General features: G+C 43.5%; 1 protein-coding gene across 1 annotated transcript in view; it reads left to right on the top strand.

Annotated features, from left to right (window-relative positions):
* Window positions 1-6,725: 6,725 nt before the first annotated feature.
* Window positions 6,726-27,788, top strand: part of LOC139349328 (cytohesin-3-like) — a 29,604-nt gene continuing 8,541 nt past the window's right edge. The window contains exons 1-9 of the mRNA XM_070990032.1: window positions 6,726-7,107; window positions 19,296-19,378; window positions 19,748-19,812; window positions 20,958-21,024; window positions 21,212-21,330; window positions 24,047-24,127; window positions 24,239-24,351; window positions 26,428-26,576; window positions 26,709-26,820. Coding sequence (XP_070846133.1) covers window positions 7,089-7,107; window positions 19,296-19,378; window positions 19,748-19,812; window positions 20,958-21,024; window positions 21,212-21,330; window positions 24,047-24,127; window positions 24,239-24,351; window positions 26,428-26,576; window positions 26,709-26,820 — 808 coding nt within the window. The 5' untranslated portion in view covers window positions 6,726-7,088. The remainder of the gene's footprint in view (window positions 7,108-19,295; window positions 19,379-19,747; window positions 19,813-20,957; window positions 21,025-21,211; window positions 21,331-24,046; window positions 24,128-24,238; window positions 24,352-26,427; window positions 26,577-26,708; window positions 26,821-27,788) is intronic.

Consider the following 27,788-nt stretch of genomic DNA (forward strand, 5'->3'; position numbering starts at 1 on the left):
TGAGTAATACATGTCCACACACAGTGAGCAGACACACACACAGAGTGGAGACGTACACATTAGTAACCTTGACTCTGGATTATGTTATTGGGGGATTTTCCTAGCAAACAACACATTAATAGGATAAAGGTCTCCATTAAGTGGGGGAGTAAAAGCAGAGGAGAGAGATTAATGAAGGATAAACAGGCCTGTCGCTGCACATCAGGGAGGCTGTAAAACACAGCGGAGTCACACTGCGGGGCGTTGGGATCTCAAACTGAGAAAAGACATTAAAAAGAAGACTGCTCTGCGGCTGTCTTCACACATCTCCAGAAGAAAAATAGATATTATTTTCAATTTAGTATGTCTCAAATGAGTTTCAGAGACACTGGGCTTTTCCAAAAGGTTTGACATATTACACTGATTATTAGTAGCAATTATGAGTCCTTCATCTGCTGTATCTGCTGTTGCTGGTGACAAGTTTCTTTTATCACTGCAGCATGTCAGTGCTTTGGTATCATTATTGTGTAGCTTTCAGCACAATGTAACTCACATATGCACATTTTTGAGCCATGAAGTTGCTTCAGATTTAAAGGAGTAGTTCAACATTTTGGGAAATTTTAGCTTTCTTGCAGAGAGTCAGAGAAGATCGACACAGCTGGAGCTAGTTAGGTTAGCAACAAGACTGGAGCTTCAGAGGTGCTGGTAGGTGGATTTTGTTACCTTTGGACAGAGCCAGGCACGCTGATTCCCCCAGTTTCCGGGGGAAGAAACTGGTGCACTGCTGGTGCATGAGCTTCACTTCAGAAGTGGGAGGAAAAGGGTTTTAACAAGCCAGAACAAATATTAAAGAGAACTTTGCTGGTGAGGCTTTACGCAGTGTCACGCTCAGCTTTCCCCTGCTGCCCTCAGTTCACATGCAGGAGAGTCATTTTATCGAGTCATTATGTTTAACCATTAGCACTCTAAATAATCACCAAGATTTAATGACCCCTGTCGTGGTGTTCCCATTTGCATAGGAGTCAGATTGACAGTCTGCAGGCAATCAACACATAAATGCCAGAATGTGCTTTGTAGCACTTACAACAGAGTCCACAGGATGTCTGCATTCACATACAGTGGAGAGAGCCAATATTTTTAATGGAGTGAAAGCTAAAGGAGGAGCGCATTCACAGGTTATTCCCTGGATTTCATCATTACAGTGAGCGCATAAAGCAGATGGCTGAACTCAGCCGAGGCTTTGGCATTTGCTGCTATCTCTGGTGTCCATATGATCAATATGATCCTATGTACCACTGTAATAGGATCCTGTAGATAACTAGTGATGCTATGAATCATTCAGCAGCTTGAATGACAACGTCTGATGGATTTTCAGAGAATCTATCTGTTGGAAGCGAGTCTGATTGGGGCATGGTTAATGTGCATTTCTGATAATAAAATTTCATAGCGGCATTTTTTAATGTCACAGCTGCACCAAAGAATAGCGCTCTGCCACCAATGAAGGCCTTTCTATCCATCTCACCCTCTCACTACACGTACACGCTAACAAGTGCACAAAAAGACTCTGCAGCTGCACAACATGACAAATTCAACCAAATTCATTCTTTTTTTTTTTGTTCTTTGAAAGCTGTGAACTGCCTCTAGCTGCTTATTGGATGGCACGTGGAGCTGTGACAGAGGGATGCACAGTTCACTTCAGGTTGGTTTCAGGCAGCTCTGTGCAGCTTGTTTGTTCGTCAGTGGCGGTGGATGTGCAGCTCTCTAAGAATAAGTCCTCACTCTCCACTAACAGCGACATGCAGCATATAGAGCTTTAGTCATCAGATGAAAGGGCACTTCTGAGTCTTGTGTCCAGCCCCATATATTCCCTTTTTCTGATGACATTCGAACAATCAGCCATGAGTCATTTCTGTAATCAGTGCTGTTTGGTGAGTCACATGCTGCTGTTATGGATGTGATGGGAAGTTTCCAGCCGAATGGCAGCCCTTTGGTCCCAGTCGGACAGATGTCCCACGTGTTTCCTTTGTCCTCCCTCTCGTTTTCTGCGTGTTTCTCTTTCTTCAGTGTCCCTTCCGTTCCTTGCTGCCGTCACCTGCTTCGCTCTCTCAACCATTGTGAGAAAGGAAGTGTGTCACATTACTTGTGTGTTTGCATTAGCAAGAATGTGTGTGGGACCAGTGTGGAAGGTTTTCAGAGGATTCAGGAATTCCTCCGAAACTCTGAGTGGACATTATTTCTGGGTTCTGTTTTCTGAATTACCAGCGGTAAGTTTTCTTAAGAGACACGTGAGAGATGATAAATCAAATGTAGCTGACTCAGCCTAATTGCTAAACACAGTCCAGATAAACGCAGCATGTCATTTTATTGCTTTAACATGGACCAATATTTTACTAGCAAACAAATTGCTGAAGTAGGCAGACACTGAATCATCAGCATGTCTCAATCAAAGTAAATCAGAGTCTAATACAGATGACTGAAACTCTGAGGCTGTATGGCTCAACATTAACCTCATTATAACAGCATGGGTCACGAAGCAGGTTACTCGCTTACAACGTTGCTGCCGTACAACTGCAGCCAAGAGATGCACTGGATGGATCCGGTTCCACGCAGCACAGGGTCATTTCCTTGATGAGTGCAACAAAAGTTCAGGGCACGAAATTTCAGATGAGCTTGTTTGGAGGACAGGAAGAAAAAGCCTGAATGCCACACTGAAGAGGCTGTGCAGAAATCGGCCACAGAGATGGGAGCATGCATGTGGATTAAGGCGTTTTGGGTGTGTGAGTCTGCCACAGAGCATGTACCTGTATGTGTGCACTCGTTTTTGTTCTGTGAGATCCCAGTTTTGATGGCTTGTTGCAATTTGCTTTTTTGTGCTTTCCTTTGAGGTCTGTGGTCTGCCACATTTTCTAGAAAATCTGTCAACAACCACCAGAGAGTAGAACTTGTTGCACGCTCTTGCCATGGGGTATAATCTTAAGTGTGATAGCAACAGTCAGATGCTTTTCCCAGTGAAGATAAAGCGACTGGTCTATGTGTGCTGCTGTCATCAGAGAAACTGGCTCTGCAGACTGCGAAAATCTCAACTTGACTTATTCATGGGCAAAGGAAATATACGGCCTATGGGAAAAAGGTCTCTACAACATTAGATGAATTGCCATTGAATTTGGTACAGCCAGTTGTGTTCCCCTCAGGCTGAGCTGTAATTAGTTTGGTGATGACCTGACTTTTCTTCTGGCAGCATCATCAGGTCAAAATCATGGCCTGTCCAATGCTTTGGCTATTCCCATTAGCTTCAGCCATATTTTTTCAGTGTTAACTAGCAACTGTTTGCATGCTAACATGCTAAATGAAGATGGTAAACATCATATCTGCAAAACATCAGCATGATAAGCATCGCTCATTTTGAGAATGTTAGCCTTACATTAGCATTTAGCCACTAGCATGGCTGAAGACTCTTAATTCCCAGTAAAGATAAAGTGAGTCTTCACATTCTCAGAAAGGGCAAGTCTTGTGGATGCATTGCATCCTGGTCTATGGAGGCTACAGACAGTAGATGAGAAATTAGCATGGGGGTAATTAACATGTCCCACCAAACAAAACAAAATAGTTCGAAGTACATCAAAGTTGTCTGTTTTTGTTAAATAAAATCAAAATGTGATAAGTCATAGTAAACTGAAGCAGCTTTCTGTGCAGAATCTCACCATAAAAGTTAATAAAATTATATTTCATCTGGTTACCAAATTCTCTGCCACCCGACAAATCAGCCTAACCCTAAAACTCTCACATGCATGCACACAGGGTGAATAGTCTGTGCTGTAATCACACTGCAGCGCATGCACATGGTCGTTTATGACCACTCACAAGTGCTTGAGGTCAGTCCGTCCACTCTCTGGCCCTGCACGCGAGATGTTTCAGTGGAGCTGACATATGCTGCCTTGTAGGAACCCGCTTCCAGTGAAATATGGAGTGCGTCCATGCAATGTTTTTCTGCTGGCTTGTAAATGGGGAAAAATAAATATAACTGCTTTAAGTGCGGGCAGAATGATGCCAGATGGAGGCCAAGTTTTACGGGTCAAATATTAATCAGAGAGACGGAGCCAAGCAAAGGCCGATTCTTGCAACTTCTGGTCTTTATGTTTAAATTCACTTGATGTTTTGAGACGATATATCCTCAGTTTGTTGGCATATGTCTTGATTCATTTGGAAGACAAATCCTAACCCCAGTATGTGCACACTGTGAACAGCAGATGAATTAACTCCAGAGTTTCGTTGATTACATGGAAATAATTGAATTGTAGGATGGAGAGCGCTCATGCTGGACTCCACCCTTTTGGTTCCGCTGAAGCTAGAAATGAAGCCACTTCCTGTTCTGGTCTGGGCATCTGCACTTAAAACAGGATTATTCCCAAAACTGACAGCGTTCACTTCCCTCACACAACATCCCCTTTATTTTTTATGTACTTGTCAGAGAGATACCCCAGCACAAACATGAAAGAAAACGAGCATTAGAGATGAGAACGTCATCTGAAAACCACTGTGTGGTTCCTGGCTGCAGGCGGGCCTTCGAGGGTGTGTGAGGAGGACTTTATGGGAACAGGGCCGCAAATTAATTGTAACTACCAAGGCTGTGGAGTCACTATTTGTTTATGCCTAGAGCTTTTGAGGGGGAAAAACATGTAAGTCTATTCATTTTCTATTTTGGGAAAGAGCTTTACAGTTTGCCCTCATCCATTCGGAATAGAAAATTGAAGCATGAAAACTTATATTCTGGGAGAGAGCAGCGTTTGTATCAGTAACATGTGATCAGGTCATAAGACTAGAGCTCTCTGAGCCTGAAGTAATTAATATTTAAAGGTGATTAAACCATGAGCTTTGACAATTTGACCATTACAAGCTGCTGAATTTAAATGTACCAGTATTCAAAGATGATATATATATATAGCACATGCTATACTAAGTTAAAGACAACACTTGAAGCAACTTTACAAGTTCTGTGTATTTTCATGTGTATTACATCATGAACAAATTTGCAGTGATTGGAAATGTGTGTAAATTTAGTCTGTGCCTTACCCTTTCCAGTAACACTGAGGTCATTCCTGGTGTATGAAACAATGGACACATGCAGCAGCACCAGAGCACTTGTTGCGTAGCATTTCAAGCTTTGCTCAAGCAGAAGGAAAATCCAGCACATTCAAACACTCACTGTATAATTCACAGCAACAATCGTGCTGATTCTGCATGCTTCAGCTCATGCGTGCATGTTTAGATTGGCCACTTGCATTAAAAAATGAATGAGCGCATGAGTTAAAAGGTGGAATTCAAGGCAAGAAATGAACATACTGTAAAAAGTGAAAAGAAAATCTGAATTAAGGTTCAAGTTTTACTCAGTGGCGTAAAAAATACAATATTTCCCAGGAAGTATAAAGTAGCATAAAATGGAAATTCAGGTACCTCAAAATTGCAGTACTTGTGAAAATGTACTTACAGTCCACTACTGGCAGTGAAGTGACACAGGTCATAATATAATAAGGGTGGAGGGGGGCAAGCTGATCACATCACTTCCTTTTCTGTAACTTTCTTCCATTGTCCCCCTGTCGTGCTGCACAATGAGTCCTCAGTGCAACTCCCTTCCTGAGCACTGGACCACACGCTGAGTCCTGCCCTCATATTCCTCTCTGTAGTACATCACTGCTGGAGAGAGCGGGATCTTCCCTGGAAAAGCCTCAGTGAGCTCACATGGGCAGGGACAGACAGGACGTTCCCAAGCCGGATTCCTTTCGCACAAACCGTCAAAGGTGTTGTCATGCCTACGTCACTGCTAAGGAAGGTGGGGCGGATATGTGAGGTCAGAATCAGAGATGCTCCTTTAGAGATGAACCTGACGTGTTTAGGCTCATCCTAACAGCAGTTCATCAAAAACGTGGTTTCTAAATGAAGCAAATACTGCATTGTGTTTTTTCCACTGGAAGGTCACCTCAGGGCACTTAATTGTGTTTTATCTCATTTATCCAGTGGATAAATGCTGATAAACGCTTATCCAGCGGCCCCAGCTGAAATCTGATGGGCCCCTGAAGTAGCTCTGTCCAGTTACTCATCGCTTGACTCTTTACAGACAGGTAAACGTCACAAGCTATGGCACCTCAAATAACTTTTCTAACTGCGTTTACGTCTTGTGGGAGGGAAGGAAATCATGGGAAAGACTGACTTGGATGCAACTTGGATGTGAATGACCAGTGAAGTGTACACCAGAGTGAGTAAGGAAATCTGCATCGATGTTGGACATATACTTGACCCCTCTGTGTAAAATGTTGCCCCTGATTGAGAAAAATCCGAGATCCGCCCCTGTTTCGTCCACTGGAAGGGCATTTCAGAGGGCACCTAATCACATTTTCTGCACTTGAAGGGCAACTCAGTGCACTTCATTGTGTTTTCTCCGCTGGAAGGACACCCCAGACAGTGCTTCACCGTGTTTTCTCCACTGGCAGACCCCCCTCTTGCACACCGGGCTGCCTTAAAGGAAAGTTTATTATGTGCTGTCTACTATAGGGGCATAAGGGTACACCTCTGCTGTGTTGGTGTATGGTTGGTATTTGAGATTCTCATCGTATATTTAAACTGAAGTACTTTTACTGCGTGTGTGTGTGTGTGTGTGTGTGTGTGTGTGTGTGTGTGTGTGTGTGTGTGTGTGTGTGTGTGTGTGTGTGTGGAGGTGTTGTTGGCGGGGGGCGGGGCTTAATGACGTCTCCGTGGTTGCAGTGTAGCGAATGTGAATGCAGACGGAGCAGCTGAGGATGGAGCAGAGAGGGAGAAGCGTCTCACATCGCGGTCAGACACCTCTAAAATAACCCGTCTTCAAGTAAGGACACCCGTTTCCTTTATAGCTGGACCCTCGGCTTCTTTTTTGCTCTTTTTTCCATTCATTGCGCCGCTGACATCTTCGCAGGAGTCCACTTCACCCATCTGTGTGTCAACACACCGGCTTCGACTGTCTGTCAGCGGGGAGAGCAAAGACAATTGAAAAACAGTCCCCCCCAAAATAAAGACATTTTCTGCGAGGTTTCAGCCGGACACACCTTCCGCCGGACTGCCCCGTCCCCTCTTCAGTCGATATGGATGAAGACAGTCACGGTAAGGCTGCTGTTCCTCTCCGCGCGCCGCTTCGCTCTGGCCGCTCAGCTCGTGTGCAGGGATGGATGGACGGCACGGATGCGTGTGTTTGAGTCAGGGGACACGGAGGCATTTCAAAACCAGGATGTCGTGGGCTGTGTTTTTCTTGCAGAGCCACGTAGAAAAACAAGCAGAGTGGGCTGTCATGATTTACAACCTGACAGTGAAGGAGCGTTTCTCAGAAACACAGAGCGGCTGCTTGGTTTGCGGTGAGGAGGAGTGTGTCCAGCCAGAGACACGTTCAGAAGTCCTGCTATCAGAAAAGCAGAAACACTGCAGTTTTATCATGCGTGCACCTATTTCCATCTCTTTGATGTCTTGCTGTGAGGCTTTGAAGTTGCTGTCACTGTCTCGGTGTTTGAAGCCTCTTAAGTGGTGGAAATTGATAAGATATGTGACTGGCAGCCTTCCAGAAGGAGGATGGAGCTAAGGCAGGATCCACATATCCACAGAAGAATATCCAAAAATAAAGAAAAAGCCCCACAGTGATGTTTGAGTTTTGTAGTGACCCCACAATGAATTATTATGAGGTCACTCTCTTTCCATAAATGCTGCAAATTATGCAAAATGTAGTATGTGTGGGTTAGTATAGATGGAGCAAAATACGACCTAAAATCACTTTAAATCAGTGTAGACAACAGGAATATAAAGAGAGGAATTGCCTTTAAGGACAGCAAGGAAGCCTAATAAAATTGCACATAGAAGCTAACTGACATGGGGCTGTGATTAACCAAAGGTAAAATAAACTTAACTGGTAGTATGTAGTGGCCATAACGCTGAATGAACTGAACCTGTGCAGCTGCATGTCCAACCCGGACCACTGCATGCATCTGCAGCTCCGAGTGCCATATCAGCCATAGGATAGTGCTGAAACACACACGCAGTACGCCTCTGAGCAGATAATCCAAACCGCCCCGTGGGCTGAAGGCCTTCAAGCCTGTGCAGTGTCAACAAATGGCGACAGTCTGATAACAGTTTGTCAGTTAGACTGTGAGAGATTAGCATAGTCAGGAGAGGAGCCTCATCTGGGCTCGCACCTTTTTTTCCCCACCTTGTTCACCTGTCTGAGCAGTCTGAGCGTACGTGAACCAGGAAGCTTTGCTCTTAATTTGAATGGAAGTGGGAACGAGACAGTTTGACGTATGTCATAGATCTTGCTTTCTATGTGTCTGTAAAGGGGCAAAGGTGTAGTAACAGTAGGCATAATGATGCTCTTCATGTCTTTATGTTGATATGTGCATTTTCATTATATTTTGGGAGATTTCCATTAATGTGTGTATTCATGCTCCCCAGAGGATTTTGGTGACTCCCTCACATCTCCTCTTGAGCCAACTTTGAGCAGGCCCGTGGGGCGAACAACCCTTCATATATTTGACACTTCATTAGCTCTACATTAAGGAAAGAAGGCAGCTTTGCACAAACAGCGTCTACTTTGTTTTGTTGTGTGTTTCAGGGGAGAGGTTTTAGCGAGTCATCGTGGTCTAAGGGTTCTTTGTCTGTGGACTCACTGAAGCCGTGAATGTCTCCTCAAAAATGAGATAATCACATGTTCCACCGGTGCAGCCAGCACACAAGAGGCCAGTCAAAGAGATACCGGTCGCTGGGTCACATGACAGGATGTCAGACAGCAGCAGAGGTCCGCTGCCTGTGATCAGGCTGGAAACATACGATCAGAGCTCAGAGGGATTACGTGCAGCACTGTGCAGCGTGTGTGTGTGTGAAATACTAAAATAACTCACCATAAATGTTAAAGTAATTAAGAGCTCTCGTTCGCTCACACACCCTCTCGCCAGCTTGCACACATCACTTAACATTGTTCACATGGTTACCTTGATACGCTGGTGTCACAGACAGGCACTTGGTGCTAAATCTGTCCCCAGCAGTCATGTACAGCAGTTTGAGTCAGAGTTACACCTTCATTGAGGGTGATGCGTCAGTTTCAGGGGTCACATTCTCCAGTTAAACTCTCATTCACATCATATCAAGAATTTGCTGCAACAACATCTTGTTGGGGGGGGGGTCATCTGTATAAAGATCATAAGACCATGGACTCAACTTTTGATATCAAAGCCTTTCAGCTCAATGGCTGTGAATCCATCCAGCGACGAGCTGTCAGCTATGGCCATGGCAGCAAATGTGCACTTTATCCTCATGTGTGCACATTAGGGGCCGTGTTCTCACGCTTGCATGTGTAGCACGCATGCAAACTGTACAACATATGTTCAGAGTTGGGGCTATAATTTGTTCTGCACCAGTGACCCAATCTGAGAACAACAGAAGAAAAAGAGCCAACAGATGTCATGATACTCAGTAGGATTAATAAATGGTGTATGGACAGCTAAGACTCCCACAGACCACCTCTCCTGAAGCTGAAACAGTATGTGGGGAGCTGCACTCAGGTGATCAGGGTTACTGATTACCCAGGGCCCCAATCTGAGGAAGGGATGGTGCAGTTTCTAAACCTAGAGGCCTTTTGTAGAAAGTCTCTACTCCAATAATTAATATTTTTACATGAGCAATGGATCAAATTCAGATTCAGATTCCTTTATTGATCCCCGAGGGGATTTATTTATTTCTTTTTGTAGCAGTGCTCCATACAAGATAGAATTATAGAAATAGAATACAAATAGAAAGAAAGAACAAGAAAGAAATATATATATATAAAGGCAATATAAAAAAAACAGAATATTAATACAAAGGATATGTGTAAATAACAAATATACAACACAATAAAATGTACAACAATAAAACAAGTATATATACTGAGCAATTGGATGTGCAAAAATTGAAGTTGGATGTGCAAACATTAAAATTGGAAAATATACATCAGAACAGACAGTGAAAGTGAAAGTCCAAGGGCCAAATGTGAAAGAGGTAGCTTGTAGTGATGAACCCAAAGAGCATGCTACGTGCTACCCAGGCAGCACCAAGCGGCACACAGTTAGTGACTATCTGGTGAACATAGTGGAGTATTTAGCAGCTAAAGAACCAGAAATTTCTCTCAGGACTTTAAAGCGGACCTAAAAGGCGTGAATATTGGACTAAATTTGTTGAATGAGTGCTAGTGTTGCTGTGTTTCCACTGGATATGGAAATTAGGCACTGTTTGTTAACATGCTAGGCAGCTTTATAAGGTCATGATATGCCAGTGTTGTGCTTACAGCTTGTTGTGCTGCCCCTAAGTGGCTCCGAAAAATCTAATAATGCCAGACTTGCAAATAAAATCAAGGTTTCTTAAAAGTATGATGCAGCAACAGTGCAGGCTAGAAGCAGGAATGAATGTTAGAGGCATAAGCCCTGTACAGAGGGGAAGAAAGTCCTCCCAATGTTAATGTAGAAGGAGGTATAAGTGTGGCTATTACAGTGAGCCACATCAGATCATGTCAGTAAACTACATGAGTTGGTGGTGTTGGAACAAAGGGACACTGCTCTGCGCATATTTCTCAGCTAAACTTAGCTACACACTGAATGAAACTATTTGCGGTGCTCGGCTATAGCATGGGATTCATTAGTACATGTTTACTGCGCTTGCTAATCAGAGCGGGCGCTCCTCTGCTCGGTTTATATGCCACAGAGCAGACAGGGCCTGGCCTCAAAATGAATGGAAATCAGCAACAGGCTTGAAATCCCAAGTGTTTTTGTTACTCATGTGCCTGTTTTTAGCATCATTGTATAGCTGGATGGAGAAGTGGAAAGAACACAGAAGCAGAAATTGGCTGGAAAGCTGTTCGCTGAACGGCTGGACGGGGGCCATGAATTTCAACACTTGGCCTTCTTGTGTTTTCGCTTCTTTCTTGCAGCTTTATGATGCTTCAGTCAAGGGATTAATATCGGCCGAGTAAATGGCTCGCTCGGGAGGCGGGGATATTAAAACGCTGGAATTGATGGAATTCACCTTTTAAAAATTCCTTGCCCCCGAATGAAAATATCTGTGATGGCCGAGGCTCCTAAACAAAACACGTCGAGTGTCTGAAGGTTCAGACGCCACAAAAACTGCTGAAATGTTTGTTTATGGGGTCCTGTGAGGTTTTCTTCACCATATTTCCTGTGTAAGTGGTGTGATATCCCCTCCGTTTCAATCAACACTCAGCTGTCTGTCTGACCATGGGAAAAGTTGGAGGGGAAACTCTTTTCCTTCAATTCTTCTGCTGTCTTTGGACTCAATGCGAGAGCGTGTGCTAAAATAACAAATCCTATCTGACTGCAGCGCGGCTGTTTTGTCTGTAAGATCCTTTTAATGGCGCTCACTTGGGAGTGTCTGTGTGCAGAGGCATAAATACACACCTTGGCTTGCTGCTTGGTCTTCTCTTGTCATGAAAAACCTCTCTCCGAAAGGAAAATGGTGCCTTTCTTCCAGTGCATATTTTGCAGTCATCTCCTCCAACTTTATGGACACCTGACTCTGTGCAATTATTCCACATTGTTCACATTATTTCACAAATCACATTGACCCCCGGCAGGCATGAAACCCAAGCCAAGGTGGCTTTTGGAAAACCTGAATCAACATACAGTATGTGATTTCTTGTCATCTAGTACAGTAGTTCTGCGGGAGATTAGCTGGTATGAAGGGGAAGTTGGTGTGATTAGGGTTCGGTCTTTGTTGTGGCTGCAGGGCGAGTGTGTGGGAGGACATCAGACAGTCACTTGAGGCGAGCTGTGGCTGCTCCTCAGCTATGCTTCGCCCTGGGAGGCTGGCCGGCTTACTGTACGCGGTTGATGCTGAGCGGTGAGGCAGCAGCAGCAGCACAGAGCTCGAACATCTGCGCCTCACTGCATCTGCGTGTTAATGTTACCCTGGAGACGTCTGCTCGCAGCTGAAATGCATGAAATGATTGGACTATTAGTTGATTGACTGGAAATTAATTAGTGGCTGTTGTGGTTAAGCGTCTGAGCCATTTTTTCAAATCCAAAAAAAAAAAAAAAATCACTAGTTCCAGCATCTAAAATGTGAATTTATTTGACTTCTACAATAGTAAACTAAACATCTTTTGTACTTTTGACCACTGAAGACGTCACCATGGGCTCTGGGAACTTGTAATAGGATACAGATGAATGAAATCAATAAGCAGTTGCAGCCAAAAACTCCTTCCTTCCTTACATTTGAAATAAAATTGCACAACAAATGGGCATGTAGCGGTGTGTTTTGGTGATGTTTGCATTTCCAACATTTTCCAGTATTTCCTCTCCAATACTAACACTTTATATCTTGTTGAATTCGTCCAAAAGCTGAGGTGTAAAAACAACACGTTGGAGTTTTATGAGAGACTGTGACGGACTGTTAGTGGGTGGATTTTGTAAACAAGTTTCCCCTGTTTCGTGTCTTTGTGCTAAGCTATGTTTACTAGGTTTCTCATTATGGTATTGATATGAGAGTTTTCATCTAGCTTTTGGCAAGAAAGCCAATATGCGTATTTCCTAATTTGTCATACTATTCCTTTAAAATGATATACTGCATGGCAACGTGTAAGTTTTATTCACCTGGCTGCAGAAGGAATTTCTCCTCTAAAATCATGGGGCTGGATTTAATTCACCACTTGTAAATTTCCTGCAACACCCCAGTAGCCTTAAAACGAACGTTTATAATTGCTTAGACAAAACGTGTCTCTCATGTTTGTCCACACAGATGCCAAAAAACGTGCTAAAATGTACTCTTCACAGTCTCATTGGCTGACCCTGCAGGCTGGCTGTGTTGTTGAAGGGCTTAGGGGGAGATTTGGAAAGAACAGAAAATTCATTTTGACTGCCAAGATTATGGGTTTTTGTGGCGCAACATTAGAAGATTAAACATACAGTACATTATACCACATGCAACAAGACAAATACACAAACACAGACAGTGCTGGCGCGTGATGTGCAGGGATTGAGCGGGAGCTTGTAACAAAGTGCAGTGTTGAGAGAGAAGACTACATATGGACCTGATTAAGGGAGAGACTGGGGAGGCTTCCTGACATGTTCCCATCACCATGGTAGTGTGTGTGTGTGTGTGTGTGTGTGTGTGGGTGTGTGAGAGAGACAAGACATCGTAGCAGTTTGTCAGTAAGGCAACATATCTGCTGTTGTGAATAGAGGTGCTCTTTGCCTGGAGTTATTGCTTGGAGCTGTCGAGAGGGAAGCCCTTTAAGTGTGAGACATAGAGCAGATGGGAGACAAAAGCAACGGCAAATTAAATGAGCAGGAGTCGGGGAGGAACACAGGCAGGCATTAAGCCCAGCAGAGATGTAATATGTTGGAGAAATCCACGCCTAATTTCAGTGAAACGGAGAACCACGCCAACGCCCAGCCCGTTCTCACCTTAATGACGTGTCCTGGCGCTTTTTCATGTCATTTCCTGCTCTTTTTTTTCATGATCAAGTGTATATTTTCTTTTCTGCTCAGTTTCAAATAGACTCGGTGAAGACAAGGCTGCTTTTAGTGGAAAATGTTTCATCCAGCAGGTAGACATGGACAGTTTGATTTTTAACAAGATCCATGTATAAGGAATTGGGAGCGAACTTGGAGCCAATACCAAGAGAGAACCTATTATCTAAACTTTGTGGGTGGTTTCTGTTGTTTTGATCAAAGGCAGCTCTGGTCTCATAGTGAGTGGGATCAGGGTGGTCCACCAAAGTCAGTGTTTTTGCAGGCAGGCGCACAACCATCACAGGGACATCCTGAACCTCCAGGCGAGCTGGAGGCCGACACAGAGCTCCACACTGAAAGGACTGAAGTTAGTGCTGATCATCCAGGTTGACCCTCTCCCTGCTGGTGTCTGCTCGTAGTCGTCACCACTGGAGAGATCAAAACGTATTTCCTCTCATTCTTTGTCCTGTATGTAATGAAAAGAACCCAATACCAATTTAGAAATTGCTCCCAAGCTTGATATCTATCACAATAAAGGCGGTGAGCGTGTTCACATCAGATAAAGCGTTACATTCATTCTGTTCCCTGTCAATCACCTGACTGCCACAGGAAGCAACTGCAGGGTCTGTCAGGAAATAATCCCTCAAATGTTACGCCTTTCAACATTTATCGTCACATCCATATCTTCCATCCTTGTTTGTTGAAGCCAGGATTAGTCCTGAGTTCGCTTTGACACTGTGAAGCGTGAATTTACAATAATTAAAGCCAGGAAATCCCAGCGCAAGACAGCCATGCTAGCAGCTAAGTGAGGCTTTGCTTAAGCTCGATGGTACTTTGCCAAAGTTAACACGCTAACATGCTCATAGTGACGATGCTAACTGATGATAAGCAACTGTAGTATTTACCATGTTCACCAGCTTAGTTTAGCGTGTTATCATGCTTAAATCTACTAATTAGCTGCTATTGAAGGAAGCTGTTCACAGTTTGTGTAGTTTCACTTGTTACTGACCCACTCCTAATGCCTAACACTGCAGGTGCAGCTGACTAACCAACAGCTATTTGTGGGGCTACAGAGCTAGCAGTATGAGCAGCCATCTTGGAAAAATCTGTGTACACCTCCCAAATAGGGTCCAAAATGTACTTTTTGGTCTACCTGCCAAAACTGCATAAGACACAATGCCAGTAAAAACTCTCCTGTCTTTGAACAGTTAATTTTACTTGCCAAAGTTGATTTTTTTTGGACTTTGCTCTGCGTCCAGAATAACAGGAGGTTTTCCTGTTCTTCCCGTTGTGCCCACGCTGCCTGAAGGCAGCATGAAAACAGTTACATAATGTCCAGTCTAGATTCTATGATGACTGGAAGTGCTGTGAACTAAATGTAGATAAAAGTGAAGAGGCTTTAACTTTGTGTAGCACCAGTAGGCCGCCCCCTTTTTGTTGAGTTTTAGATATTCCAGCCCTGTGGGAGAAAAGAAGTGAAAGATATTAACGTCAACGCTTTTACAGCTTCCCTCTAAATTCTGCCTCAAACCTGGATGATCATCTGAGCCCTGCTGCTGAGGCTGAACAGGGAGCTTCTTGGACTGCAGTCGGTCTGTGAAAGCCCCTCATCCTGCCTGGATGCCAGAAGAAACAGCATCCATCTAATTCATTCTCAGGCTGATCAAATCATCAGATTATGGTTACTTTGGCTGCCATATGCGTACGGCAGTGGAGGCCCCTCACATTCTACTCGCGGTGTTCATCAAATCAAATGTTGACACAGCGCTGATGCTGAGCAGATGTGTGATATAAGAAGGACATCGTGTGCAGACCACCGCCTATGCAGCCGCACACTCGAACAAATGCACTGACGGCAGGGGGTCCCTCCCCAAAACTGCAGATTAACCAGAGCAATCAGTGGGAGGGCTCTTCAGCTCCCCGAGCCCCAGATTCTCCTCGTGACCCCAGCGGTAGTTAAAAACTCAAAACCATATTAGCTCCCCAAATCTCTCTTCTCACGCAACAGCCAGGACTGTTGTTCCTGAATTATTTCTGAGCAGCACAGCGCGCTGTAATAATGCATGATTTCTGAGGGACAGATACCACACACAACACAAACCGTCAGTTTATCAGGAATTCATGCAGTTTGAAAGGAAGTCAGCTGTTTGTTCAGATAAAATGTGCCACTTGGGCATAAATGTCACTTTTGCTCCTCCTCATACATAATGATTTAGCACCGTAAAGTCTCAGCATGCACACAATCTTCTCTGTTTTCTCTTTTAATTGACTGCTGTATAGTTGGTTTGTCACTTCTTCTTTTTCTTCTTCTGTGTTTTGTTGTTTCTCTCTGTGCTGTGAAACTCTTTGGATCGGGCGTGTTGTGTTTAAAGTGAGATTTTGAAAGAGGTTTTCTTGTTTTGGGAACAGAATCCTGAAGTTTCAGTTTCACTTTATCTCTATTGCCACATGGCAGCGTTGAGCCTTTTTGCACGTGCATGCCAACTCCTGTGTGCACGACCTTTCACCCTCTGTATCATAACCTCCTCCTCCTCACATCAGCTTCTGTGGAGATGTCCTGGCATTCCCGCTACATGGCTCAGCGCCAAAGTGGCTCCGCAGACAGCTACTCCTGACTGCCACGTTATTATATCTAGCATCAGTAAAGGCAGGTTAAAGTAGGTTAAAGACATGCAGCGGCTGGTTGGCGGCAACATCTGTCTGTACGCTGTTATACATCACACTTCCGCTCTCAGCAGACTCGCGTTGGGTTTACAGAGTGGCGGGGAGGGCGGGTGGATTAGTGCCAGCTGGCCTTGGTCTGTATGTGCTCATGTGCCATTCTATCCACACGTCTGTCTGTCTGTCTTTATGTATGACCCAGGCTTTAATGCAGACATGTCATCGTCTACAGTTAGAGGGATTGGGAGCGGCGGGTTTCAGATTAGAGTCTAGATCCAGAGGAAGTTTCCCTTGCCTTCCTGCTTCCCTGCGTGTGTCCCAGTGTGCTGCAGGGCCAACCACGGTAACAGGGTTATCTGTTTTTTGAAGCTCACCCACTTTATAAGATATTAGAGCGGGTGTAGTCGCTAGTTTAAAGCCAGTAGATCTGGACAAATCCGCTCTCTCTCTCTCTCACACGAGTCAGTGAAAACTGGGAGCGCAGCCAGTGTTAAGTGAGCGTGGGATTTCCACTCTGAGCTCCATGCGCTCTGAGTACCTCGCTGGGCGACTAGTATGGATACTGGTTTAAGAAAGTCCTTGAATCAGTTCTCAGGGCCTGAAAATTGGATTATTTTCTCTCTGTCTGTCCACTCTAACAAAGGGCTTAAACATTTAACTTATGAGACCGAAGGTTGATGCAAGTGGTGTGGAGTTTGTGCGTGCCAGAGCATCCCGGCATTAGTTTAAATGCCATCAAAGCCTCTGGTTTCAGTGGGTGGCCAGGGACAGTTGTTAGGTTTGGGTGTGAAGAGCAGCAGGGGATTTACTCCTAAAAGTAGATTTTGAGGGATTTTGTTTTTAGGGGGGAAATTACTGGAGCCTCTTGTTCTGTGGCGCACATGTTGGAGTTTAAATCCTTTGGACTCTCTCAACCCAGCGCCAGATACACTGGCTTTCCTGCACATTTAACTCACACACGAATTGAAATCATTGCCTCACCACGTGCAGCACGTGCTATTGGTCAATATGACCCTTACAAAATCTATTGTTTAGTATGAAGCAAAGACTCACACAGTAATTGATTTTTATAGATTACCATTCAAGCATGGGTGTGTTTGGTTTGAGCTGATATAGAGGCAACGACCAGCTTTGGCCCTGCGCTTGCTAAAGACACAAACTCATTTCCTGAGTGACTCATGGAAGGTCAGAGGGGGAAGTGTGTTAATAACGTAATTGGTGGACCACCTCTGTGGAGGAGCTTCCCCCTTCACTAAAACAAGATTATCCCCTGGAACAGAGACATTTGCACTGGTTTTTATAGTCCTCTCTGTTATCAAATGTGTGCTTTGAAAGACGTATATTAAAGTATATCCAGTAAGAGGGACTTGAATTGGAGGATAATGGAAATGCATTGCCATTAATGTCAGGAGGCTTACATGACAGGGAACATTCTCTTCCTTTCATTAGATTTGTAATGAATCAAGATTGTAATCATGCAAGTTGCTGCCAGTGGATATGTCCATTAGCTAATCTATGCCTCAGGCAAATGGAAAGCACGGAGCTGTCTGCTGCTGGCACATCGTCTTCTTCTGAGAAACATGGAATAATCCTAATATTAGGGCTGCGGTTAACAGTTTTTCCCATTAGTGGTTTTGTCTATTTCAGGAAACAAAAACAAATTAACATATTAAAATTAACAGTGACAGTAACAGTTCAAAATAAAAAAAATATGAAGTAATAGTAAGTTTATGATACGACAATGACGTTTTTGCTCGAGTCTGCAGCCACGCTAGCCGCACTAACACAGCGCACTGGTGCTTTAACATAAATTGTAACATCAATATGCTATGCTAGCAATTTAGGCCCTACAGGCCAAACATTTAGAAAACATTCATCAAGTGGAACTTTAAAGAATTATGTAAAGCAGGCATGAAACTTTTTAAGAGTACTAATTGGCTTTAGAGCCACAGTCACAGTGTTCACAGTTGTATTGCATAAGCGCTGTGAGGCTGCCGGAGGTTAGCAACGCTAATTAACGTCTTTGTTTTCATACTTTCAGTCATTGTACATTTACATCCCTCTCTCTTGTCTATTAAAAACACAGCCCACAAAGGAAATCCCTCAGCTGTTTCTGCCACTGTGTCTGACCCTCATCACGGTGCTGCAGGATTAAACAACTAGGTTCGGAAGTGCTTTTTGTCGGAGCGTTAATGCGAATACTATCTGTAACAATACTTGGCTCCCCTGAACGCAACTCTTTTACAAGTTGTTGAATTAAAAGCGGGCTGAATGCTTCCTCTAGAGCCCAGTGACCTTGTTTTGCTTTAATTGGCGCTGCTTCCTGCCTGCCAGGGAAAATAACAAGTGATGTTTTTTCTTTTTTTTTTTTTTATGTATCTCTCCTTTAGCAACATGTAGGCACAAAGCTGCGGCTGTGATATTAGATGTGCCATTTTCCTGTTGAGAGATTTGCGTTGTCTGCCTCTAAGCTGGCTTAATGAAGCAAGATCGCACGGGCTCTCTGTGCCTCAGAATGATGAAGAAAATTGAGAAATAAAGTGTGCGTGGGTGAGAGTGAAATGGAGAGAGAGGAGAGGGATAAAAGATTGAAAAACAAGATTGAGACAGAGAGATGAGAGTGAAGAAAGCCAGTCATCCTCCCATTTTGCTCATTTCTGCCCAGAGCTGTGAAACCCTCATGGCCTGGGAATCAGGGTCGTAGTCCATGTTAAATTACCAAATTCACTTTTAATGACAGAAAACCTAATCTGGATTGGTTTTATTAATAGAATTTCCCCCTGAGCCAAGTGGAGAAGGAGGGAGGGGGCAAAACACTTTCAAGTGGAATAATTAAGACCCCTTTCCTCCTCTTGTTCTCCAGTTAATTAAGACAAACGTGCAGGCTCTTGACATGTGTTCCTCCAGCTGAACAGGGTGAAACAGTCAACGCAGCAGCGGCAGCAGCAGCCCTGTCACATAGCTGCGTGAGGAGGAGGATGTATCCTGTTCGACTTTCCCTCTCTGTGAACTCCTTACGAACGTGCGGGTACTAGATTGGATTTAGGGCTCGCTTCTGTTTTCTCTCATCTGCAGTGAGCCGAGTGGGTACGTGAGCTGTGTGCAGCTGAGAGTTAAGGCGTCCTGTGTTTTCTCCATCATGTCTTTCAGTTCCTGAGGACCTGTCCCTGGAGGAGAGGGATGAGCTGTCAAACATCCGACGCAGGAAGAGGGAGCTGCTCGATGATATTGAGGTGTGTGTTTGGGCAAATGAGCGTATGCAGTCTGTACAGCAGCGGAAGGGTGGTGTAACTCCGATGGCAGTCTTCTTTTTTGCTGTATTGATAGCAGATTATTTTAATGTGAGCCTGAAAAGTATGTTCTTGGTATATTTTCTGAGCTTTGGTCTTAATCTTTGACCTTTGCCTTCTTTTTGCCTATCTACTGCAGCCCTTTAGCTCTATTTGCATGCTGTAAGCAATGCAAATTGACCTACAGTTCATCTTTGTTCCAGATGAAGATTCAACACTCTGAATTTTCCACCGTGTACAGCGCTTTCCATGTCCTTTTCACGCTTTTTCCTTTTTTAACCAACTGTTACATGTCTGGCTCTTTCCTCTCAGAGGTTGAAGTTTGAGATAGCTGAGGTCATGACAGAGATCGAGCAGCTAACGTGTGTTGGAGAAAGGTAAGTCACCGAAGCAGATCTAGCTTGTGCATATGATGTATCGAACATAGCATTTTCAAGTGCTTAGAAACTGTGTATGTCATGACTCATTCATGTAGAAACATTATGACACCAGGACCAAAGCAAAGACAGCCTTTACAGTGATCTGTTAATTTCGCACATGATTTAGACATTCCAGTTCAGTTACAGTAAATTTTATCATTAATTTCTCTACATGACAGTCTAAAGGCTGTTTGAGAGCCTTCTGGCAGCAATAAATGTCAATTTTCTTCAGCATCCAAGATGCAGAATCTAATATAGAAAATATTACCAGCCTTTAAAAAATACAACAACCATGAAAAACATTCATTTGTAGTCACTAAAATCCCTAAATTCCCAGAAAGCATACAGATAATGACCTCTTCAGGCTAAATGACAACAATACTGTTTTTTTTTTTTTGTTTTTTTTTACCTGCAGTCATAAATAAGCAGCTCTTAGCTGACTCACTGCCTCTATCTTAGCTGGGATTTGCATGTTAGGTCAAAGACAGGTGCATTACAGAGGTGTTTTTAGTCTTGAATGACAGACAGAGCTGGAAAGGATGTAACTTTATGTGATAAGAATATCAGGATGTCATATCTACCTGACTGTTTGCATGGATAAAACGATGACTGATGACACCTATTGTTTGAATGTTAATGACACCATTCCATGCAATATACTGTATGCTAATGCCTGGCTAGACTGTGCACAATGTCCATCCAACAGCTGCATAAAACAAACAGTGACTGTCAATGTGCGGCATATGTGCGCAGTATGAATCAATAAGGCATGGTCTCCATATGTGAACAGTGTGTGCTGTCTGTCGCTAAGGTTATGTCTGCTTTGTCCTCTCATCTGTCACTTTATCACCTGCATTACACGTATTTGACGTCTGCATGGTGTTTTTTTTGTTGAAGTTGTGTGTGCGCATATGTTTTTCAGATTAGACCCATACATGTACACAGATAATCGGAGGAACAGATGTGGCAGGAAACAATATTTTTAGTTTGCAACTATAAATAAAGTATATTGTTCTGTGTGGCGTTCAGGTGCTTCACAGTCTGTTCAGTGTTGTTCAGGGTGAATAAGTGAAGTAACCTGATGAAATGTGTCTGTGTCGCAGCAAAACATCGCAGAGAAACAAACAAATCGCCATGGGCCGCAAGAAATTCAACATGGATCCAAAGAAGGTACGGCATGTCCTCATGTTTTCAACCAACCCCACCAGAGCCTCCAATGGTCCCTGCAGCCTTGACAGGATTGAGTTTTGGAGCTGGTGTGAAAGGCGATCCACTCTCACCATGAACCCCTGTCATTTTCCATCACCTTCCTCAATTGAGACGAACAGCCATCCTGTTTTCTCCTTTTCCTCTTTAGGGAATTCAGTTCCTGCTGGAGAACGACCTCCTTCAGCACACTCCCGAAGACATCGCCCAGTTCCTCTACAAAGGCGAGGGCCTCAACAAGACGGTCATCGGAGACTACTTAGGCGAGCGGTGAGACAGAGCATCTATCAGGCTGCAGGAGAAAGTCTTCCTCACATCAGATTCATGCTCCCTCTGTGATTAGAGAAAGGAATTATGGGCTGGATTAATTGATTACAGAGGGAGAACATGATTGACCCCCTCCAGGATGAGTCAGTGTGAGTGTGTTGTCATAGTCCACCCATGTGGACTTATAGCAGGTAGTAAAAGGGCATCCAGCTGCTCACATTTCAGGCCAGACTGCTAGATAATGAAGAAGAAGGGAAGTCCTGCAGCTAGTGAGATGGATGGAGTCATCTGAGGGTGAGATTAGATAGTTAAACATGCCGTATGAGGCCGAGGCGAACAGGGACGAAATACACTGAATCAAAAACCAGGAAAAGGGAGCTGCAAGCGAGCCCACATCAAAGGTTTAGTGTCCCAGATTTATTAGGCACTAAACCCCAGCTTTGTTATGTTCAGCTTAATTTGAAAGAACTCATTTGGAAAAGTTGTTTTAAGTTGAAAAGGTTTTGAGTACAACTATGTGCGACACATACTCTGAGAGTATCGTGAGCTGCACATACTTTATATGATAGATGGTCATTTAAAGTTATTATCAGTGCTCATTATCCTCAGTTGAGCACAAAGCAACGATTCAACCTACAATCAGTTCAACTTGTAGTCAGTCCTTACATTTGCTCCATTATAAATTCTATATAGAACAGGAAGTGATGCACTTTATTTTTCTGGCAGCAGTGTTTCACCACCTGACCTATACTGGATTTTTGAGGCCAATACCAACATCGATATCTGATTAATAAACAACTAATACCATCACCAACGTATCTGTAATTGATATATATCCATCTATTTATCACATTTATCACATAGCTCAACTTTGTTTTGAATATAGAGAATAAGATCTGGATATAAAATCTAAATTTTCTCAACAGGGAAAAAAAGCATCACAGACGAGCTGCGCTCTTTGACTGAAGGGTGATCTTTGAGAGGCGCAGAACAGAAAGAACAACACCGATGAGTGATTAGCACCACAAACGTCACAGGAGAAAATGCTGTGGAGAAAATGAGACAGGGCGGTGAAAGAATCCGCATGTTTGGCTGCCTGCACTCCACACACTAATACCACTGAAGGCAACTTTGTTGTTTTGTGTTGGTCACAAACCCGCTATTTTCTCTGTGGGAACAAGCCCAGTTAAATGTCATTTTGTTTCCTGCCGGAAAAAAAGCTAAAGACTATACTTGTTTAGTAAAAGTATAGAGCTTGATTAAATGCAGATTTTCTGGGGGGCATACATTATATAATAAGAAGAGTTAGAAGCTGAATAAATTCTGCACTGTTAAGCAGGAAACACATCAACGAGAGCCTTCATTATCTTACCTGAGAACAGGTGCTGATTGTGCATCAATAGACAGATGAACATTGTCAATGGAGCAGACACACACCCACACACACACACTGTGAGTGATGCTGATGGTTGGGGAGGGGGACGCTGGGGGCTCCTCTTGTTGGCAATAGGCTTTATTCACGGTGGATCATCAAAGAGGCCACCTACCCAGTGGAAATCACACTAAACACAGGCTGAGAGTTTACACTCAGTAATTATCACTAATTGAGCTTATGCAAAGAGCAGGAACCTATCATTACATGCTGAGCAGAGAGGCAGGTGGAAGGAGGGGGAAGCAGGAGGGAAGCAGACGGAGTGGAAGAGAAGCTAGAAGGTGGTTAGATAGCAGGAGATGGATGCAAGCTGAGTCAGTGATTGACTCTTAATTTACACCACAAGACCTTTTTATTGTTCCTGTATGATTCAGCTTTGTTTTACACAAACAATACACTCACTGTTATCACACTGAGACACATATATGCTATTTTTTTACAAACAAAAGGCCACATTCAGGTGTCTTTGTAATAAATAGACCTATAGCAATAACCTTATAGAACATCCTCATAGGATAAGATTTGATTTGGCTGTAGACGCCAGTGTCGGGTACAATACAGTCACAAACACTCAGTGGAGAGGAAAAGCCCCCAGTCATCATCCAAATAATCCAAGAATGTTATTGCAATACAAGTTTGTTGTTTGTTTCATGTAAGCTAACACTATTTGTACTCCTCTCAATTTTTCCACTGCGTCTTTCCACAAAAAACACAAAACGCTAAGCCTGAAAATTCCTGGTTTCATTTCAAACAATACACAGCACAAAGACGATACAGGATCAGGATCGTGGACCCTGATGTACAACAAACAGGATCAGAGAGGCTGTGACCGCAGCTGGAGAGCAGCTGTTGACTTTTCCTCCAAAAGTCCTCTGACGGTCAAACAAACCTCTGACAAAAAGGAGCCTGTGTGGGTTCAGTTTGAGCTGTTTTTCATCAGTCAGTCTCACCGTTTCCCCCCTCAGGGTGGAGAAACACTCAGCATTGGCCAGCTGTTAAAATTGCTTCCAGACTCCATGCTCAGTGCCCGGTATGAATAAGGGCACAAACATGTCAGGAATGCTGAGAAACAGGAATTCAGGTTGAGAAATGCTTTCATGGAGGAAATATGGTTTTCCCCACCCTGTCTTCTGGGTCCACATCATGTTCAGGGTTATCTTAAATCTTCTCTGAGGTGTTTTAATGTCTCCTGGATGATCTTCTTGTTCTTTGAAAAAAAAAAAAAAGGAAATGGCTTAGAGAGAGAATGGTATTTGAAATCAGATTTTTCTCTCTTTTTTCCGCCAGTGATGACTTCAACATCAAGGTGCTGCAGGCTTTTGTGGAGCTGCATGAGTTTGCAGACCTCAACCTCGTCCAAGCACTACGGTCAGGAGAAGGATATTGTGCAGAAAAGAATCACGATAGTTACGACAGGGATGCGCCCTGACTCCCTGTGGCCTTGCACATTAAATCCCCCTCCTCTCCCTCCAATTGTAGGCAGTTCCTGTGGAGTTTCCGTTTGCCAGGTGAAGCCCAGAAGATTGACCGTATGATGGAGGCCTTTGCCTCGCGGTACTGCCAGTGCAACCCCGGAGTCTTCCAGTCGACAGGTCAGACACTGAGCCGGCTACTGTTGTCACGTACACCAGTGTCTCCCAACCTCACATACCCCCACTGCCTTGTTAAACATGCCCAGTGCCCCTTCATCGCATTTGTACTACAACCGTTTGAAGGTGGAACCTGGATGTTTCAGCTATGATTATCCATTACCTACAGATATTTCCGTGATAGTTTAGATATTTCAACTTCTTATCCATTAGGCCTAACAGGAACTATTTATCCATTTTGCTTAGCTTTTCAATAAGCCTTACTTCAGCTACCTATATTTACCATTCATGCAATTCTTTTAGCTCACTATTTCATTTATTAATTTTATGTATTTATTCCTTTTAGTATCCCTGGTTGGGATGTAATCAGTGATGAACAATAGTCAGGTTGCAAAGTGAGAAATCCAATTTGTTGAACAGTCAATGCGCTGACAAGCAGCCTGTCCTAATGTGCCAACATAAGTACTGCCCGAGGGTCTAGGATGCATTCAGTGATGGCCTGTTTTTTAATGCATTTTAGTCATTAAGCCATAAGAGTTACTGTAACTGCAGCTCAATGAGGATTAACCACATCACAGTAGCTACAGATCACAGTTCACTGTTGGAGATGAGTTCAGAGTAAACAACCAGCAACAAACAAGGGTCATCCATTATTCAGGAAGACTCAACCAGGCTGTTTGATATATGGTCTTGTGATAAACAAAGCCTACAACCACAACAGTCCGTAAATAAGTAAAGACGTTATAGAGCATCCTATTGTGTACAAGATTGTTGACCGTGCATGTGGTCCCATGGAGGGATACTCCAGGTTTTCTCCCCTACTGCATGCTCAGATATGGATTTAGCAACTTTGAATGCTGTTAATAAAATGGAATAATGCATGGTGGTAAAGCTACACACAAGACCACATGCAGGAAAGGCTCAGAAATTACATGACTTGTGACTCTTTCCGATGATTTCTGCCTTGTCACTGTTCATACCCACACATTGCATGTTTGTCAGACATTTTGAAGAAATATTTTTTCAGTTGCCCCATAAAGTCTCATCCACAATCTGTGCATAGGCAGGCATGCAAGGCGGAACAGCAGCTTAGAGCCATGTGTGTCGCAGTAACCGCACACTGAGCCCATAAAAACATAAAATGATCAGGGAACTTTAATTACCAGAGGAATGAGCCACCCGTTCCTCTCAGTGCTTCATCACGCTCATCAATTTTTTGATTACATTGACATTCCTCTGACAGTTACCAGCACCTCTCTCCCATAGAACACACTGTGTGTGAATCTCCTCTATTTTTAATGGGGAATGTGTGTCAGCGGGCAGACAATAGGCAGCGCAGGACAGCCAGGACCAAAGTGTGTCAGTGAGAGGAGACAGACAGAGGGGAATGAATGATTCATTTACAGGCAGCCAGTGGCCCGTGTTAGTGAACATTAACACGCAGTAGAGAGGCTAAAGCCCTGTCTCCCCCCCCCTCACTTTATCTTTCACTCATACCACATACATTTTTCATACGCAGTACAAATTCAATATTATTATTGAAAAAAAAGGCTAAATGTGTCTAAATGTGATGTGCTGGTAAAAGAAAGAAAGACTAAACCAGGCTTTTCTCTCCGAATAGACAATCTTGTATCTTTCTCAGCCACCAAGAAAATGCCTTTAAATCAATTACAAATATACATCTACATTTAGAAGAATTGCAGCTCACTTCCTGATCCCCTTTGCTTCCTTTAACAGCAATATTACAAACATCTGTAAGAAGGAATGAAAACACAATAGGTCATAACAAGCACAAAATGTCACTGTACGCTGATGACATCCTGTTATATGTACTGAAACCTTAAAATGTTCCACCACACATGCTAAAAACTCTTGGGTTCCCTGTCTAATATACAAAGTAAATGTCCAATATAATATAAACACGTCTGAGAAGCTGGACTGCAGTGATCTCATCTAATTACTGCAGACACATAGCTGCATATATCCAAATACAGCACATTAGTAGCAGGTATAAATGGGTTCTCTATGACAGGATATACACTTTTGTGACCCATTTTATTCCCTTACTGATGCTTTCAGATACCTGTTACGTGCTCTCATTTGCTATCATCATGCTGAACACCAGCCTACATAACCCTAACGTCAGAGACAAGCCCCCTGTGGAGCGCTTCATCTCCATGAACAGAGGCATCAATGAAGGAGGAGATCTGCCAGAGGAGCTTCTCAGGGTGAGGATTTCTTTGTACTGCGTGTGTGATGATTGATATGTGTGACCATTCTGTCACACCCATTCCATACGCAAAAGGCATTTCCTCCTCTGTTTACCTTTTTGATTAATAGTTTTCCTCCCCTGCCTGCAGAACCTTTACGACAGCATCAAAAACGAGCCATTCAAAATCCCAGAGGATGATGGGAACGATCTGACGCACACATTCTTCAACCCTGACAGAGAAGGCTGGCTCTTAAAGCTCGGTATGTGCATTCAGAGTCACAAAAGTAACCTTGATTATGTTGATTTATATCGGGAGAGCCTCAATGTCTTGTTTGAGGAGCAGTGTCCTTCATTTTCCTGGCGATGAGTGTTTGTTTGTGTGTAACTTGTTTATGGCGGGCTTTCAGGCTGGAGGTCGACAGCTCTTGGGCAATAATGGCAGAATTCAACATTCAGTCTGCAACAGGAAATGATGCAGGGTTTTTGTGCTGACAGATGGGAGCAATTTCACCTTTAGAAGCTTACCATTTAGCTTTTAAAAATCATTTCCAGCAATTAAGGGCTCCAGTGTTTTAATTAAAATCATTTCATTTCAGCGGAACTGCTGTGATGAATGCGTTTTCTCATCAAGTACATTTGTGAATTCGAGAAAGCCGTCAGTAGCAGTGTCACATGATCCAATTTGATAGAACTGCTCTGCCTCAGTGTAAACTGCGAAATGTGTCTCAGTTTGCAGCCAGTCATGAGTCAGAATTCTGTGAATGAGAATGAAAGCAGCACCACTTGATAGGTGATCGTATATAGATTAATATAGCTGTGCCACGTTCTGGTCCGATCAGGTGACAGTTCCTGCAGTTCTTGCTTATGATTTAGCCTGAGCTGCGGCTTTAGACTCGTAGCTTGTTTTTAGCTGTGAGCCCTTTGCATTAACACAGGAGGACCAAACTGTGCATCAACAACACAGTCAAGTATTGAGTGAGTGTAGGACATGTTGGCGTTTTAAATGAAACTCTTTACCCAGTGTGAACACTACACACTCAGCAATGTTAGCATGACAAAACCAAATTTGAGTCAGCTCATGATTTCTGCCCATTTTCACCCAGAAACTGTTCACCTTCATGATAAGGCTGCCAGGAGTGTCTCCTCTCTCCTCGTCCTTCATCCTGTGACCTCTCCTCTTCGTTTTGCCTCTCCTCTCCTTCCTCTCCTCTCACTCGGGGCATGCTCC

This window comes from Chaetodon trifascialis, chromosome 21 (genome assembly GCF_039877785.1).
Source record: "Chaetodon trifascialis isolate fChaTrf1 chromosome 21, fChaTrf1.hap1, whole genome shotgun sequence".
In the NCBI taxonomy this organism is placed as follows: domain Eukaryota; kingdom Metazoa; phylum Chordata; class Actinopteri; order Chaetodontiformes; family Chaetodontidae; genus Chaetodon; species Chaetodon trifascialis.